This window comes from Aethalodelphis obliquidens, unplaced genomic scaffold (genome assembly GCF_003676395.1).
Source record: "Aethalodelphis obliquidens isolate GAN/ISIS:26980383/991018 unplaced genomic scaffold, ASM367639v1 scaffold7, whole genome shotgun sequence".
NCBI classification, from domain to species: Eukaryota; Metazoa; Chordata; class Mammalia; order Artiodactyla; family Delphinidae; genus Aethalodelphis; species Aethalodelphis obliquidens.
In genome coordinates this window covers 64,070,164-64,088,516 of record NW_020837951.1, presented here as the reverse complement: position 1 = coordinate 64,088,516, position 18,353 = coordinate 64,070,164, and the positions used below count along the sequence as shown (strand labels likewise).

Here is an 18,353-nt window from a genome sequence, read left to right as displayed (position 1 = left end):
TTTCTGTTTCCATGCTTCTGCTGGTGTCTGTTTTGGATGTCTTCCCCAACTGGCATCCTCCCAAATAGTGTCTCTTGAGAGCCTCTCCATCCATTAGGATTGAGACAAATGTCACCTATTCCACAAAGCTTTCTCTTATCTTCTCCCAACAAAGCTCAAGTATTCCTAACTTTCAGAATCATTTACTTATCTTTCTCATGGCCCTTGCCATATTCCAATAAAATGATGTGTTCATGTACTACCTTCGCTATTTGATGGAAAGGTCTTTGAAGACATAGAACTGTATATATTCATACCCACCGTAGCATTTTGTACTTAGATCCTCAATATGTTTTAATAAATTAATATTTATATAAGAGAAATACAGCATTTTCTATGAAATGAGCTCTACCTTTTTCTCTCCCTAAGATCACATGATATAAGAATTTGGGAGATTGTCTTATGCCAGTTTAAAATGTAAAATTTGCTTCTAGTTAGATACTACTGCTATTCTAAGCTCTTGAAAAATAAACCCCACCTTCCTGGAGAGTGGGGATCCATGAGCTAGCATTTTAAAGTCTCTGAATATGATGTTTCAATCATGCTCTTCTCATTCTAAAATGCCTCTAATTCCCATAGGAGTTGGGCATCCTGCAGTTACGGGAAGGTGCCTTAGGAAGAAGCATGAGGTCTCCACTGTGCTGCTTAACTATGCTAGCTTTTCATACTTATATCTCCCTGATACTTGGTAAGGACTGGATTATATTTCACATCATTGAAAGTTGATTATCTTTCATCTGAGTAAGTAAGAATTTAGAAAAATCAGTAAGAGGCCGTAGTCTGTATTTACCTTTTTTTTGAGCAAAAGTGAAAAATTGTGACATTTCTCATAGTAACATTGGGCAGAGCGGGTGGAGGGTTTCTTTCGTCAAATTCGTTGTAATCTGTTCTCAGCTAAAAAATTCTATAAAGCTTGTTTAAGGTGATCTATTTTTAGCATATTACATTTCTTTTTTTAGCAGAAAATTAAATTTTTGGTTAAAATAAGTTCAGTATTGCTATTAAAACCAGAAATTTCAATTAGGAACTGAAGGCAACCACCTCTGCTCCTAAGAATTTGCCCTAGAGCTTTCTTAAACTAAAGTCATAGATGAGACTTGTCTTCTTTTATTTCCCAAATATTAAAATGACAAATTAACAGTTTTCATGTTTTCCATGAATAGGTCTTTGCTATATTTTAATGAAAATTTGGAGAAATAGTTATAAATGTCAACCACATTTCTTGAAGACTGAGGCTTTTCCTGTTAAATTTCTAGGTACAGGAGAAGTGAATGTTGTGGAAGCAGAGCGTCTCCTTGAACCCTACCTCCAGCAGTTTCCAAATGTACGCTTAGAATTTCAAGTGTCTTTTTCAACCATAATCAATCAACCAGGGTTGACCATTGAACAGTCTGTTTCTCCCTCCGCAGGGCTCCCTCATGTTGTTTTATCATGGCCGGATAGAGCTGCTGAAAGGAAATGTGGAAGAGGTAATTTATTTGAAGGGGTCATTTGGGGGGCTGTCTATATGGTGGAGTTGCGTAGTGCACCCATTCCATATGAGCAAGTCCAGCTATATGCACTAGACAGAAATAAAGGGAAAATATGTAATTAAAAAGCCAAAAGTTAATTGTGTGGATGCACTCTATGATATATAGTAAACTACTGAATATACTCTACATTTGCACATAAAGTACCTGAGGCAATTCAGGGTAGGATATAGAAATACAGTTGGGCAGTTTAAGGGGCTTTCAAAAATCTTTGACTACTATCCATCTCGGTATTACATGTTGGCTTTGGAATCTTGCCCCTGCATAAAGGTCACTCCACTGTACTACATGTGTGCTCCCCATCAAAGGAAATTATTCACTAATTCCCTTGAAGAAGAAGAGTGAATAGCCTTTTATATAAATATACTCATGAACAATTTTCTTCTACACAAATGGGGTCAAACATGTATTTTTCCTTGATTTGATTTTTTTCTACTTACAATACACCTTGGATTTCTTTCCAGGTTAGTATTTCTAAATCTTCCTCATTCTTTTTGATGGCTGGGTTTCATTCAATGAGATGGATATACTGTACTTATTAAAGCAGCCCACTATTGATAGACATTTGGCTACTATACATAATGCTGTTGTAAACATTATTATGTGTATATTTCTGTGCAAAAGTGTATTTATATAAGATCGATTCTGATAATGAGGATTTCTAGGTCAAAGATGTTTGCATTTTGATAAATTCAGACAACTTGCCCTCCTAACAAGGCTAGTCCATTTAAACTCCTGTAAAGATATGAGAATACTTGTTTTCAGTGCTCTTTGGCAACTCTGGTCATTATTTATCTGTTTTATTTTTGCCAATGTGATGGCTGAAAAATGATAATCTGATTTTTTAATTTATCTTTTCCAGTGTAAAAATTTCTTCATACGTATATTTGCCACTCATTATCTTTTTCTCTAATGTCCTGTTTATATCTTTAAACAATTTTCCCACTGAGTTGTTTGTCTTTTTTTAAGGATTTTATAAAATTGCTGTATAAGGGTTGATCCTTTGCCTGTTACGCATATAGCGATATCTTCTCCCAGTCTGTCCATTGCCTTTAACTTTGTTTAAGGTATATTTTACCCTCTGGAAGTTCTAAATTTATTGTCAAATCTTTTCTTAAAGGACTTCTGCATTTTACATCTTACTTAAGAAAGGAACTTTGCTACTCCCACATTATAAAGTTCCATGGCCCTCTCACAAAGTTAAATAAAGAGGCAAAATTTAACTGTATTGTTGCATGTAAGGAAAGGAATGTGTTGTCGTATTGAGTGGTTTCATGAGTGATGATTTTGCTCTTTTTGTACAAAGTGTTTTATGTATTTTTCCATTAGGTTATTATCTCCTTGTCTAATATCTGGATGATCAGCTTTATGCAATTGACTTATAGGCACAAGAGATATTTCGAAAATGCATTTCAGTTCAAGAAGAATGGAAACAGTTTCACCATCTCTGTTATTGGGAGCTGATGTGGATTTTTGTATTCCAACAAAACTGGAGGGAGGCGTATTACTGTTCAGATCTGCTTTGCAAAGAGAGTAAATGGTCCAAGGTAAAGTAGTTTCATTAATGTCATCTGTTCGCTCATAAGTGTACAGGATGATTTTCATTTAGGACTGTTTGTTCCGTAGTATGACATTGACACTGTTTTCTCAACTTAGAGATCCGTCAAAGGACGAAGTGGACATTAAGTACCTGCTGTTTGTAACCACTGTCCTCAGCACTACGTGCTTTAAAAGCCATCCAAATAGTCTTTTTCAACAAAGAGGCTTTATCTGTGAGGATGAACTGTACTTATATATAAAAAGTATTAGATATCAAGTATTGATAATTGTTTGTAGACTTTTTGATACCCTGATAACAAGGCTTTTCATAATAATCAAAATTAATTCTTTATCCATTCATCCGTTGCTGCACACTTAGGTTGCTTCCATGTCTTGGCTTTTGTAAATAATGCTGCTATTAACGTTATGATGTACATATCTTTTTGAATTAGTGTTTTCGTTTTTCTTTGGATATATACCCAGGAATGGAAATGCTGGATCATATCAGTTCTCTTTTAATTTTTTGAAGAACTTCATTCTGTTTTCCATAGTGGCTGTACCAATTTACATTCCTACCAACAGTATACTAGGGTTCCCTTTTCTCCACAATCTCATCAACGTTTATTATTTGTTGTCTTTTTGATGATAGCCATTCCAACAGGTGTGGCAAGTTAGGGGAAGGAGATTAAGAGGTACAAACTGCTAGCTATAAAATAAATAAAATACAGGGCTTCCCTGGTGGCGCAGTGGTTGAGAGTCCGCCTGCCGATGCAGGGGACACGGGTTCGTGCCCCGGTCCGGGAAGATCCCACGTGCCGCAAAGCGGCTGGGCCCGTGAGCCATGGCCACTGAGCCTGCGCGTCCGGAGCCTGTGCTCCCCAACGGGAGAGGCCACAACAGTGAGAGGCCCACGTACCGCAAATAAATTAATTAATTAATTAAAAAGAGTTCTAGAAAAATTCTGATCCATTTGTGAAAAGTTGGGAGGAATGAGATAATGATCTCTTTTTCATTTTGTCCATTTTCTCATCCATGAACGTTACAGTTGTATAATAGGAAAATGGCCAAAATTAGGTGAAAAGTTTTGATCTCATTTGGAACAGGTGATATAAGACTTCATTTCCTTTTTTTTAATATATTTGATACCTCTTAAATATTATATCTGGAAGATTTGTAGGTCTTTCCTGATTTGCAAGATAGCAATGTCATGTACCTAGGATGCTTTCTGACTAGCTGTTTTTCTTTTCCTCAAGGCAACATATGTGTTCTTAAAAGCTGCAATTTTGAGTATGCTTCCAGAGGAAGATGTAGTAGCAACTAAAGAGGATGTGGTAACTTTATTTAGGTAAGCAAGACACTATTTCTATAACAAAGATCCTGAATGAATAGAGGAACACACAAATACTTTCTTTTTCCCTTAGTGCTCTTCCATGCTTCACCTTCATATTTCTTAAATTTATCTGATTTGATACAGAAACTCTTAAAAAATATATTTAGGGCTTCCCTGGTGGCGCAGTGGTTGAGAGTCCACCTGCCGATGCAGGGGACATGGGTTCGTGCCCCGGTCCGGAAAGATCCCACATGCTGCGGAGCGGCTGGGCCCGTAAGCCATGGCCGCTGAGCCTGCGAGTCCAGAGCCTGTGCTCCGCAACGGGAAAAGCCACAGCAGTGAGAGGCCCGCGTACCGTAAAAAAAAAAAAAAAAAAAAAAATATATATATATATATATATATATATATATATATATATATTTAACTAAGGGTCAAAATGTCATCCTTTTAGCAAGACTTTGCAGATGTGCCAGTGTAATTGGGAATCTTGAGAACACGTTTTTTTGTTTTGTAATTGGGGCTTTGCTACTGCATTTTGAACACAGTTTCCTAAAATGGTATTGTTAGCTAAAGATGTTTACTGTTATAAATCAAAGGTATTTTGTGATCAGAAAAACTTAAGAATATAACACAATATAATATACCCTTAGTTTTCATTAGTGTGCCAAAGATTCTGAGAAGCTCTGCTGTGAAGTAATCTGTTTAACTTTGTTTAGACCAGTGTCCATCCATCCATCCATCCATCCATCCATCCATCCATTCATCTGTAACCTTTATGTTGAGCACCTACTGTATGAAGACTACTGTGTTAAGTGCTGAATTAACAGGCATGGATCCTGTCCTTGTGCAGTTCATAATCTTGTAGTGGAACTAGATATCAGTGAAATAATCACCCAGTAAATGCAAAATTATAACACATGACTGATTTTTCTCCTCCTGCTTGTCTCACCATTCCTTCTTGGTATCTTTGTAAGCTCATCCTACTTCCATCTATTAAAAATTGATGCTTTTGATTTCAAAGGTCAGTCTTAGAACCTCAACCTTAGGAAACCTGATTCAAGCCAAATTGAAATCCCTAGTACACACCTTGTGACTGAGCTCCAGACCCATATATCTAGCTCCCGTTTACCATCTTCACTTAGATATGTCAAAGCATTTAAAACTCACCACATCCAGTCTTCCCTAGCAAACCTGGTGTTCTTTCCTCTCTCAGTGACTGGCACTACCAGTTAGCAAGGCAGAAACCTATAACACTTGCATCGCCAACACTACCCACTGTCCCTCCATTCCCCGGTGGGAGGAGAGGTATGGATAAGAGCACAGAGGGAATGATAGTTGAGATGAGGTCTGAAGGTGGCTTGGGAGCTGCTGGGGCAGTGGGGAGTTGTAGTGATAACAGTTTCAGACCAAGGGAACAGCATTTGAGAGGATGCTGTTTCAGGAACAGCATATGAGAGGATGCTCTTGCAGGAAGGAGCACTGCACATTAAAAGATCTAAGACAAAGCTGATATTGGTCAGGACGTGATGCTACATTTTATATATAGGTTTAAGGAAAATGAACGTCCAGGATTGCTCAAAATATGTCTCATAGAACACAGAGTGCACCCTGAGTGCGCCCAATCTTGTCTGATTTTGGAAGCTAAGCAGGCTCGGTGCTGGTTTGTACCTGGATGGGAGAGCGCCTGGGACTACCGTGTGCTGTAGGCTTAAAAAAAAAATAAGATAAAATGTGTTTTGGGGACACAGAGCTCATTGGTATCCCGAGTGGGAGTTGGTAAGTTAATAGAACAGAGGTGGAAACCAGACTGAGATTGGCTAAAGAGTGAATGAGATACAAAGAAATGAAGAGAGTTGAGCATAAATAACATCCCTGGATAACTTTGACTATGAAGTGGAAGAGACAGAGAGAGAGTTGGAGGGAGATGTATTATCAAAGAATATCTTAATGCGAGAGATCTGAGCATTCTCAAAAACCACTGGGAAGGCTCCTTTGGAGAAAGAGAAGTTAGACATGTAAGCGAGAAATGGTATAAGCGAGAAATGGGATAACTGATATTTGCAAGGCTCTTGAGAATGCAAGAGGAGATAGAATACAAAGCACTGATGGCAGGACTGGCTTTATCTAGAGGGAGGACCAGGTCCTCTATTGTATGGGAGGGAAGAAGTCCAGAACAGGTGCGGAGGCATGCAAGCTCGTGGGTGGTAGTGTGAGATGGAGGGCTTCCTCCCTCACAGCTTCTGTTTTTCTTTATGAAGTAGCAGGCAGGGCTGTCTGTTGAGAGTGAAAGAGAAAGGAGTGGGATGGAGGTGTGAAGAGGATGAAGAATATTGGAAATCATTGCTGCAGAGGGTGGGACAGTGAGGTGATGAGAGAAACACAGGAGGGGGAACGGCAGGCAGTGACAGGGCTCGTTCGAGGTTGGTGTTGATGAATTTACAGTGATACCAACTTGTTCTCAGTGCTGGTGCAGGGAGGATGGATACTGAGCTTCATACGGATGAGTGCAACGACTAGGCATTAGCAAGGGAGTATGCAGTAAAGATTGCCTGCCTGGCCGTCTAAGCAGGAGGATGGAGGGACGGGGAAAGAAAGAGACTGCTGAGCTGGGAGAAAGTTGAAAGGCAAGAGGACTGAAAGTCTTAGTAGAACAGCCAAGGTAGAATGAGGAGAGTGGTGTTCAAAGGGTGGTGTGCTTGAATTTGTACTTTGAGGTCGAAAAGCCACAGGTGATGAAGTGGTGACTGTAGGGGTGGGTGGCTGTGGTGGAAAGGAGGAGGTGACCGCTGGAGATGAGGAAGTTAAGGAACGGAGAAGCCCAACTGTGTTCTTCAAACATAATTGATGACAAATACTTTTTAAAAAATATTTATTTATGGCTGTGTTGGGTCTTTGTTGCTGCTCACGGGCTTTCTCTAGTTGCGGCGAGCGGGGGCTACTCTTCGTTGCGGTGCGCGGGCTTCTCATTGCGGTGGCTTCTCTTGTTGCGGAGCACGAGTTCTAGGCGCACGGGCTTCAGTAGTTGTGGCACATGGGCTCAGTAGTTGTGGCTCACGGGCTCTAGAGCGCAGGCTCAGTAGTTGTGGCGCACGGGCTTAGTTGCTCCGCGGCATGTGGGATCTTCCTGGACCAGGGTTCGAACCCGTGTCCCCCGCATTGGCAGGCAGATGCTTAACCACTGCGCCACCAGGGAAGCCCAGTGACAAACACTTTTGAGTGGAATACTATAGTGTGTGACCACATTATGAGAAATAATGGCCTGGCTGAACCCTCTGACAAATTTGTCAGAACAAATTTGAAGGTATGACCAGGACTACTTTTTCATGCTTTTAGAGAAGCTCTTTTTAGCAATAGGACCATGTATACTAATAGAATCAACATTAGTGGAAGCCGTGTAGATTAATGCCACCTCTTACTGGTAGAATGTATTGCCTCATTTCACACAAGCAACAAATGGAATGGAATATTAAGGTCCATTGGGATCTTTTACGTCCACACTTCCTGTACGTCAAAGTAAATTTTCTCCATATCAAAATAATTTCTTTGAAATATGTAACAAATCTTATTTTCAGGAGAAAGCTTGAGGTCTGCTGCATGTGTGATAGCATCTAATTTGTTGGGATAATGAGGGGAGAGTCCCCAAAATGAATGTTCTCTTCATACAGACTCTGTGATCCTTAAATGACAAGGTTTCATGTCCACTGCATGCTTCTGACCCCTTGCCTCAACTCCCACCTCACATTTCCACTGCCTCTCCCACTGATGTTAATTCACAGTAATGATGGGCATTCTGGTTTAAAAGCCATAGCCCTTTGTACACCTGAAAATAACATAATGTCATATGTCTATTACACCTCAATTAAAAAAATCCATATTCCCAAATTGTGCCCAGAAAGAATGTAACACAAGCGTGTCTTCATCCTGGAATGTTTTTTCCTCTTATTGCATCTTTTTCTTTCAGTATAGCTGGATATTTCCCTAAATTTCTTCTTGGCAACGTGTTTGGTGCATTCGCAAAGTTATGTATAAGAAAGTGCCCTAGGGACATGTAGTCTCATCATCCTATTCTCAATTTTATGTGCTTGTGAATTTTATAATTGGAATTTCTTAGAATTTTGAGAGAAAGGTTGTAAACGTGGTATATGTTCTTAGTTGATTATTTTCAAAATCACCTATGCTTTGGAAACATTTTCTCAAATTATACGTGAATTGACGGCTATCTTTTGAGCCACATTACTTTACAGATCTGTGTCATACTTGCAGAAAGGAATAGGAGATGTACCAGTATACGCTATTGCCTCTCTCAGAAGTATCCACAATGTAAATACTTTGGACTTTTTCCTGCTTACTTATGGAAATTGCCAATTTTATATCTAGATTTCCTTGACTCTGTTTGATAGGCTAAGACACTTGCTAAGTTAACTAGAAAGAAATACGCGTCAATCAGTTGTTCTCAAACTTGTGCGTGCATCAGAATCCTCTGGAGGACTCACTGAAATCCAGATTGCTGGGCCCCAGCTCTAGAGCTGCTGATTTAATAGGTCTGGGGTGGAGCCTGCAAATTTGCATTTCCAACAGGTTTCCAGGTGATGCTGATGCTACTGGTCTGGGGAGCACAGCGTGACAAGGACAGGTGTAAATAATGTATGTGTTCTTAATGACCTTTCGCTGGGGCTTTTCACAGACAGGTGGATGGTTTGAAGCAGAGAATTGCTGGGAAATCGATCCCCACGGAGAAGTTTGCTGTGAGGAAGGCTCGACGTTACTCTCCCTCGTTGCCCGCACCCGTGAAGCTCGTCTTGCCTGCCCTGGTATCTGCCTTTATTTTATTTACTGGTTGCATCCTAGAAATAAATTGTCTATTCACAGTGGCAGGGAGAACATCTAACTTTTGTTGTGAAGTTTGCTCAATTAAAAAACATTGTGTTTGTAAGGTGAACATTTATAAATAAATTATTAATGAATAATAAAAAGTATAGCCGATGTTTTTTGACTGATTGGTATGTTCTAGGAATTTTGATAAAGGCTATTTATAAAATATATCATTTAATTCTTATAGTAACTCTATGAGGGGAGTTTCTCTTTGTAGCCTCATTTGACAAGTAAGGAAATTCAGGCAGAGACAGGGTGAGTTGACTTAATCGAAATTGAGTTGAATTATAATGCAAGCCACATATGTAACTGTACCTTTTCTAGTAGCCACATTAAAAATCAAAAGGTAAAACATTGAAAAATAAAAGGACACATGATAATCATTTTAAGAGTATTGGTTTAACCCAGTTTATGCAACATTTTGTCATTTGAGCATGTAATCTCTAAAAACTTATTAATGAGATTCCTCATTCTTTCATATTGTACTCATCCATTGAAATCTGGTGTGTGTTCTATGCTTAGTTTGAACTAAGTTTGAACCAGTCGCATTGCTCCAGAGCCATAAGTGGCTGGTGGCTGCTGTGCTCTAGCCCAGCACTAGAGCTCACATTCTTGATCGGTATGCCATTTAGGCTAGACTTTGTGAAAAGCATAATTTCAACTTAAATTGTCTTAATGAAGACTTTTTTTAAAGTACTGAATACATCAAATTATGATGACTCTTTGGGGCTTTAGTTCTGCGTAGGTAGTCACATAACACAGGAGAGCTGTTTAGTGCGAGCTGACACCTGCTATCCTCCTTTGGGGGTTCATGATTTTCTTTTTTTGATTCCAGAGTTTATTCAGTTATCCCCCTTTAACAGTTATGTAGTTTCCAGTTTTTACTACTACAAACAAGCTACAATTAATATTCTTTCATATCTTTTTGTACATGGGCATAAAATTGTCTTGGAGAGATGTCTAGAAATGGAATTCTGAGTTGAAGGGCATATGCATTTAATACTTTGACATTGCCAGTTTGCCCTCCAGAAAGGCTGTACCAATTTAAATTCCTACCAACAGTGTTTTACTGTTTAAATGTGCAGTTGAGCATCTTTTCACATGCTTGTTCATTTTTATTTCTTGTTCTGTGAATTGTTGTCCGTATACTTCCCTATTTTCATCGGTTTTTTATAATTTTATCATTGATATAGAAGCTCTTTAAATATTCTGTGAGAAAGAAAACTGCAGCCCCTCACAGGCATCATTTGGGAGCTAGCCTGCACCTAGTACCTTGACTGAGGTTTTCCCAACTTAGTCTCAGAGAACACCACCCTCCGACTGGGTTGCTCTGTGCCTGTGATGGAATGAGATAAAAATATGACCACTCTGGGGACTTCCCTGGTGGCGCAGTCATTAAGAATCTGCCTGCCAATGCAGAGGACACGGGTTCGAGCCCTGTTCCGGGAAGATCCCATATGCTGTGGAGCAACTAAGCCCGTGCACCATAACTACTGAAGCCCGCAGGCCTAGAGCCCGTGAGCCAGAACTACTGAAGCCTGTGCACCTAGAGCCTGTGCTCCACAACAAGAGAAGCCACCGCACTGAGAAGCCCGCGCACCGCAATGAAGAGTAGCCCCCCGCTCGCCACAACTAGAGAAAGCCTGCCCGCAGCAACGAAGACCCAATGCAGCCATAAATAAATAAATGCATAGATAAATAGATACATTTAATAAAAAAATATATGATCACTCTGTAATCATATCTGAGCTGATGATGTATAGCTTGCTCTGATTACTAAGGGTCTTAAGGAAGGTTAATTCAGAGCACTTATTTCTCCACGGCTAAGGGTGTAGAATTGCCCTGAATTTGTGGTGACTAGGAATTTTACCAAAATCCTATATGTCATAAAATGGCAAGGTCAGGTATGAGCATTCCTTCTTCTGACAAAATATTCCTTCGATAAAAGCAAAATTTAAAAACATCATCATCAGTTAAAATAAATGTTCGGTTAGTTATTGAATTGAACTCTTACTCTATTAGCAATAAGAAGCTAGATGTAAAACAAAAGGTGGTGTTGTTATCTTAGTTTTCAGTACCATAATGTAAAGATGACTGCTGCCACTCCAATGTATTTTCCTCATTTCTACTGCTTCCCTGTAAGAGGCTGTTCAAACAATATCTCTATAATATTTTAACATTCATTTATTTCCAAGAAGATTCTAATTACCCTGGTTATTTCATACCTTTCAAAATATGAACTGCACTACCAGGAAGATTAGAAAAATATTTTCAAGCAAGAGCACATTTGCTTTTGGTCCAAAAAAAAAATTCTCATCTGTTTGCCTATTAAGTATAATTTGCAATGAGAAATCATTAGTTTACATTTTTAGGGGCTGTCATTCTGCCGTATGGCCTTTAAATGAATGCATTTTCTGCATATTGGATTGCATTACCGGACTGTCACATGTTTTTAATGGTATAAAAGAACCTGAGCCAGGTAAAATATTTCCTATGTTCATTTTCAGTGATGTCCTTGGAGACATTTTATATAAACAATCGGCAGATATTGAAAAATGTTTCCCTTTACTTAAGAGTAACAGCAAAAATCTATATTAAATAGAATTGTTCATAGTATCATTTTAAAATATTATATGTATTTCTGTATCTGTAATCCATTATCTTCCAAAAGGATTGGATACCGGTAGGTGCTTAATAAATACTTGTTAAATGAACGAGTAAATTAATTTTTCAGTAAAAACACAATATACTATATATATGTATATACATATATATATATATAGAGAGAGAGAGAGAGGGAGAATACTTCGCAGTATAAAAGGCAAAAAGCATTAAATAAAGTGAGAAAAGTGGAAATTTAATCACTAAATTCCAAATGAGGAAAGCTAAGGAAAATGATCTCTAAATGTTGTCTTGAGATCACTAGCAACTGAGGCAAAACACACATATGTAGTTTTGTTGTTGTAAAGAACATTGAATAACCTCACATAATTGCGAATGGTTTCTCATTTTTCCTCGTTAGGAAATGATGTATGTTTGGAATGGTTTTCCACTATTGAGCAGAAGAAAAGATCTTTCTGAAAGTCTGTTGGTGACCGTTGAAAAGGCTGAGGCAGATCTACAAAGTGAAAGTAAGTATGAAACGTAAGAGCCTGGAAATCTTTACCATTGCCCCTCTCCCGTCCTTTCCCAGTGCACATATGCCCGTGTTAATCTGTGTGCACGATGAGGACAAAAGAGCTTGAGCCGAGGTGTCTGGGCGATTGCAATCAAGATGGAGAAAAGATACCTGATACAACATGGATGAGCCTTGGGGACATTAGGCTCATTGAAAGAAGCCAGCTGCAAAAGAAAACCGAGTGAGAGAGATAATTTACATAAAATATGGAGGATAGATCAGTCTGTAAAGACAGAAAGCAGATGAGTGGTTGCCTAGGGGTGGAGAACTGGGGGTGTGTGAAAGCTAAAGGTTATGGCATTTGTTTTTGGGGTGATGAAAATATTTTAAAATTGATTCTGGTGATGGTTCACACCTCTGTAATATACTCACAGCCAGTGAATTGCATACTTTAAAGGGGTGAATTGTATGTTATGGGAGTTTTATCTTAAGGCTGTTACAAAATAAAAAGATGAAGAAGAGAGTTGAGTTTTAGAGCAGCTCAAGGGAAACGTATACTGGTTTAGTTGGTTGTGTTTCTTTCCGTGCCTCATTTTTGCTCTCTAATGACTACTGTGTTTTTACAGACACAGAGAATTGTTTGTTTTCAAGTTGAAATCTTGTCACAATTTGATTTTCTTACTCATTACTTGGGTTGTACTGGAGGTCCCTTTCCAGTGTACTGGAAGCTCTATTTACTGGAAGCAGCTGGCATAGTAGGAGGAAAAGCAGCTGGTCTGGTCTTATAGTTCCAATCCTGCAGCTGTGAGGCTCTGGGAAGCATACCTCATCCCATACCCAGGAGGGCCTCCGATTTCTTTTAAAATGGGTGTGGTGTTGGACCAGATGATACCCAGGGTTTTCTTGCTCTGACATTTTCTAGTTCTCTGTCATAAATAGAGGCTTTAACTTTTGCTAAACAATACCATAAGTGATAGCTTTTGTTGTATTCCTTATCAACACCCAAATCATTTAGGTATTATTCCAAGATAATGGTCTTATCCTCTGGAATGTTCTAATCACAGAAGTAAGGCAAAAATTGCTGGGAGGATAAACATTGTAAAGGGCATAAAAATTCAAGAATAGCCAGGAAAAATTCTAACAGGTAACTAATTTTTCTTAGCTGGAAGAAAATGGGCACCGAAGGAGTACCAGCTCCATATGCAGTATACTCCCCACGTGGGTGATGAAATGATTGACTGACTCCAGGGATGAACACCTCATTTGGATTATTTATTTATTTAATTTTTGGGGGTAGTATAATTGCTTTACAATGTTGTGTTAGTTTGTGCTGCTCTACAGCAAAGTGAATCAGCTATACATATACATATATCCCCTCTTTTTTGGTTTTCCTTCCCATTTTGGTTACCACAGAGCACTGAGCAGAGTTCCCGGTGCTACACAGTGGATCATTTTTTACTTCAACCACAGTATGGGGCTGAAATGTTTAATGACATTTCTCTTTACAATTACTTTTAAAAAATTAAACACTTAATTACATTTGATAGATGGGTTACTGAGTCCAAGCTCACTCTGCTCGCCACACGACAGGCCAATGAATCAGAGACGAGGTGCTGAGGCAAGGAATATGACTTCATTCGGAAAGCCAGCAGACCGAGAAGATGGCAGACTAGTGTCTCTGAAAAACCATCTTATCGGGGTCTGGATGCCGGTTTCTTTTATAGAATCAGAGAGGGAGAGGTGGTGAGGAAGTCAAGTAAAAGGGCCACCAGTTTTGCAAAACTCCTGGAATGACCAGCCTGGGGATGTGTTAGTTTCTTTTTTCTTGCAGCCAGTCACAGGTGGGCAGGGTTCCCTGAGGCAGGCCATTATGTATGATTATAATAACAAAAGCAACGAAAAGCAAAGGTTAAAGTCAAAGAAACAGATCCAATGGGGAGTCCGTTTTAGCTCTTCCCTGTTACACATGTAGGTGAAAAAAGTCACCCATGTTTTTCCTGCTATGCACAATTAATTTAGAATTTCTGTGTATACCATCCTAGCTTTATTTTTTTTTAATTTATTTTATTTTTGGCTGCATTGGGTCTTCGTTGCTGCGCTCAGGCTTTCTCTAGTTACGGTGGTGGATTCTTAACCACTATGCCGCCAGGGAAGCCCCATCCTAGCTTTCTTTTTATAGTTACAATCATAGTGTACCTGGACATACTCTAGCCTAGTTTTTTTCATTTATTATATCGTAAACTTTTTTTTCCCATTGAGATATAATTGACATATAACACTATATTAATTTCAGGTGTACACCATAATGATTTGATATTTGTATACATTGTAAAATGATCACCACAGTAAGTCTAGTTAATATCTGTCACCGTACATCGTTACAAAATTTTTTTTCTTGTCTTCAGCACTTTTAAGATCTACTCTCTCAGCAACTTTCAAATATGCAATACAGTATTAACTACAGTCACCATGCTGTATACTACATCTCCATGACTTAACTTATTTTATAACTGGGAGTTTGTACCTTTTGACCTCTTCATATATTTCACCCACCCCTCAACCCCTCGCCCCTGGCAACCAATCTGTTACCTGTATCTATGAGGTTTTTTCCTTTTTTTTTTGGATTTCACATAGAAGTGAGATCATATGGTGATTGTCTTTCTCTGTCTGACTTTTGTTCACTTAGCATAATATCCTCAAGGTCCTTCCTGTTGTTGCAAATGGCAAAATTTGATTCTTTCTTATGGCCGAATGTTCTATTATATATATACATATATATATATATATAAAACACATTTTCTTTATCCATTCATCCATTGATGGACACTTAGGTTGTTTCCATGCTTGGCTGTTGTAATAATGCTGCAATGAACATGAGCGTGTATATATCTTTTCAAGTTAGTATTTGTTTTTCAGATAAATATGCAGAAGTGGGATTGCTGGATCATATGATAGTTTATCATAAATGTTTTAACTGTTGCTAAGTAACGCTTATAATAATTTCAAAAGCTTCATGGCATTCCATGGAGATAATATATCATAATTTAATCAACTCTTTCAGAATTGTTGGGCATTTAGGCTGCCTTCCATATTTAAAATAATTGTAGCTTTAGATTCCCACCAATAAGGAGAAGAAATAGAAAAGAATGAAAGCTGAATCAGTGGGCTTATCTGCTAACAAGCTCAAGGTTTCAGCCTGGATAGATAAAGAATGAAATGGAACTAAGAGCAATGCTGTTCTGAGGCCACAGACCACCGCCCTCCCCACCTCCCCATTAGCCTTCTTGCAAATACAAGCAGGTGATCACAGGGATACCAGGTGAGTGGAATATTCTACTCCACTCTTGAAAAACAGTAGTACGAAAAGCTCATCTGTTGATGAAGGGCGAGTATGTCACCTTCCCATATTAAAGGCATCATTTTAAATAACAGAATGATGGTTTCCTTTCCCTTCTTTTTCCTTCCCCTTTTACAGAAAAGTTATAATACTTCAGCTCATTTTGATCTGGAGGTTAGGTAGAGTAGCCAAAATATTGAGGTATTCATCTTCATGGACTGATAATTCCCTTTGATTTCTGGGTACCAGGGAAACAAGTGGATGAGAAGGCTCAAGAAACTGGGACCCAAAGGAGGAACTCAAAGTTTGTACTATTTAACAAAGAACCAAAACAACGTATGTATAAGTACAGACTATATGGACATTTCAGACTTTCTTTGTCTGTGTCCTAGATGTTCCATCACTAACATTTTCTGCATAGTTTCTACTAATATAGAATTATGATAAGCCTCCTTACATTTTTTACAATTCTTTAAAATTTTTAATTGTAGAAAAATGCACATAATATAAAATTTACCATATTAACCATTTTTTAAACTGTATGGTACAGTAGTGCTAAGTATATTCACTTGGTTGTGCAACCAGTTTTGAGAACTTTTTCATACCCATTAAACAATAACTCCCCATTTCCCCCTCCCCACAGCTGTGGGCAATCACCATTCTACTTTTTGTTACTATGAATTTGACTATTCTAGAGACTTCGTGTAAGTGGAATCACACAGTATTTTTCTTTTTGTGGCTGTCTTATTTCCCTTATCATAATGTCCTCCAGGTACATCCATGTTGTAGCACATGTCCGAATTGCCTTCCTTTTTAAGGCTGCATAATATTCCCTTGAATGTTTATACCACAGTTTGTTTATCTATTCATCCATCAATGTATATTTGGTTGCTTCCACTTTTGACAACTGTGAATAATAAATACTTCTATGAATATGGGTATGCAAATATTGTTTTGAGACCCTGCTTTCAGTTCCTTTAGATATATGCCCTAAAGTGCAATTGCTGGATCATACAGCATTTCTATTTTTAATTTTTTGAGGAATTGTCATCCTCTTTTCTCTAGTGCCTGCACCATTGTACATTCCTACCAACAATGCACAGGGTTTCATTTTCTCTACATCCTTGCCAATGCTTGTAATTTTCTATTTTTTTAAAAATTTGTTTTGTTTGTTGGTTGGTTGGTTGGTAATAGCCATCCTAATGGGTGTGAGGTGATTTTATTTTTACTCTTTTTAATATGGAATAATTTCAAAAAGGAAAAATACTTACTTTGATTTGAGTGGAAACTCAACATAGAGCCCCATCATTTTGAAATGTAATTTAGATGAAACTCCATAAATGTTTACTTCAAAAAATGAGATTTCACAAAATGTACTTCAGTAAACTGTATTTGGGCTTTTGAACAAATTTACTAGTGTTTATTTTTGTTGAATCAATTTGGCCACTCTTCATTAATTTGTTCCTTTGAACACTCTTAGATTTTCCATACTAGGTATAGCATTGTGACAGGCAGAGAAAGCATTGTTCCTGTCATTAAGGGAATTATCTGTGATTAAACCCCACATATTCACAAATCAGATGGAAAAATGAATATGTTTTAAAATAAGTGGGTATGTGAAAACTGGGAGGTAAAGAAAAACCTCTTTTTATTAAGTTAAAACATTTGTAGGGTATTTTCCCCCAGAAAAGCAGGCTAGCTTGCTTCTTCTGTTTTACTACAAAGATAAGGATTTTGGTGCAGTAGAATAAATTCTATTGTTTGAATGTCTATCCTTTGTAGTATAGACTATTATGTACCACCAGGGAGTAAGGGCTTTGTATACAGTCGTACCTCAGTTTCTGCGTGGAATCGGTTCCAGGACCCACCGTGGGTACCAAAATCCTTGGATGCTCAGGTTCCATAGTCCACCCTCTGTATCTGCAGTTTCCGCATCTGTGGATTCCATCAACCGTGGGTCCTAAATGTAGCTCTAATCTGGTTGGTTGAATTTGCGGATGTGAAGCCCTCGGATACAGAGCACCCACACTGTCAAGAAGTCCTGAGGGACTGTTGAGTTTTCCTCTGTTTAAGCAGGCTCTTCACCCTTTCCCTCTAAATTTATTTTGCCTTTACATTGGTGGGGGAAAAAAAATAAAGAGGTAATATTTGTATCAGACTACGCATGTAAAATGCAATAGAGGTTTAGAAAATCAGGCTGTTGTCTCCATCCATTCCTTTCTCTTTTAATGACATATTGAGATGATAGACTTTGAGAGATATTTAAGCAGGACTGGTGGGGGAGAAGAGCTCAGACCGACAGACACATTGTACTTTGTACAATTGTACTTTGTACAAACTTGTCTTTGTGTGTCTTCCTGCTGGGTAAAAAAAAAAAAACCAAACAAAAAACTGGTTTCTTTTCTGAACATCACTTTTGCTAGATGTTGCACATGAAATTTATGATGATCTCTTCTAGGTCCACGGTTTTACGCAAGATGATTACCTGATTCTATACCCCTACCCCCTTAGGATCTTTTAGTAATTAAGCTCTTATCCTTCAGAGTGAGGGAAAAAATCCACAATTGGAGAATGGAGTGAAGTGGTAAA

The 18,353-nt window shown here is 38.4% G+C and overlaps 1 protein-coding gene across 2 annotated transcripts in view; it reads left to right on the top strand.

Annotated features, from left to right (window-relative positions):
- TTC39B (tetratricopeptide repeat domain 39B) overlaps positions 1-18,353 on the top strand; it is a 133,474-nt gene that overhangs the window by 106,381 nt on the left and 8,740 nt on the right. For both annotated transcript variants that reach the window (XM_027105888.1, XM_027105889.1), the window contains 8 exons: positions 619-727; positions 1,296-1,363; positions 1,449-1,508; positions 2,954-3,115; positions 4,361-4,452; positions 9,122-9,248; positions 12,332-12,440; positions 16,014-16,100. In XM_027105888.1, the coding sequence (XP_026961689.1) occupies positions 619-727; positions 1,296-1,363; positions 1,449-1,508; positions 2,954-3,115; positions 4,361-4,452; positions 9,122-9,248; positions 12,332-12,440; positions 16,014-16,100 (814 nt within the window). The remainder of the gene's footprint in view (positions 1-618; positions 728-1,295; positions 1,364-1,448; positions 1,509-2,953; positions 3,116-4,360; positions 4,453-9,121; positions 9,249-12,331; positions 12,441-16,013; positions 16,101-18,353) is intronic.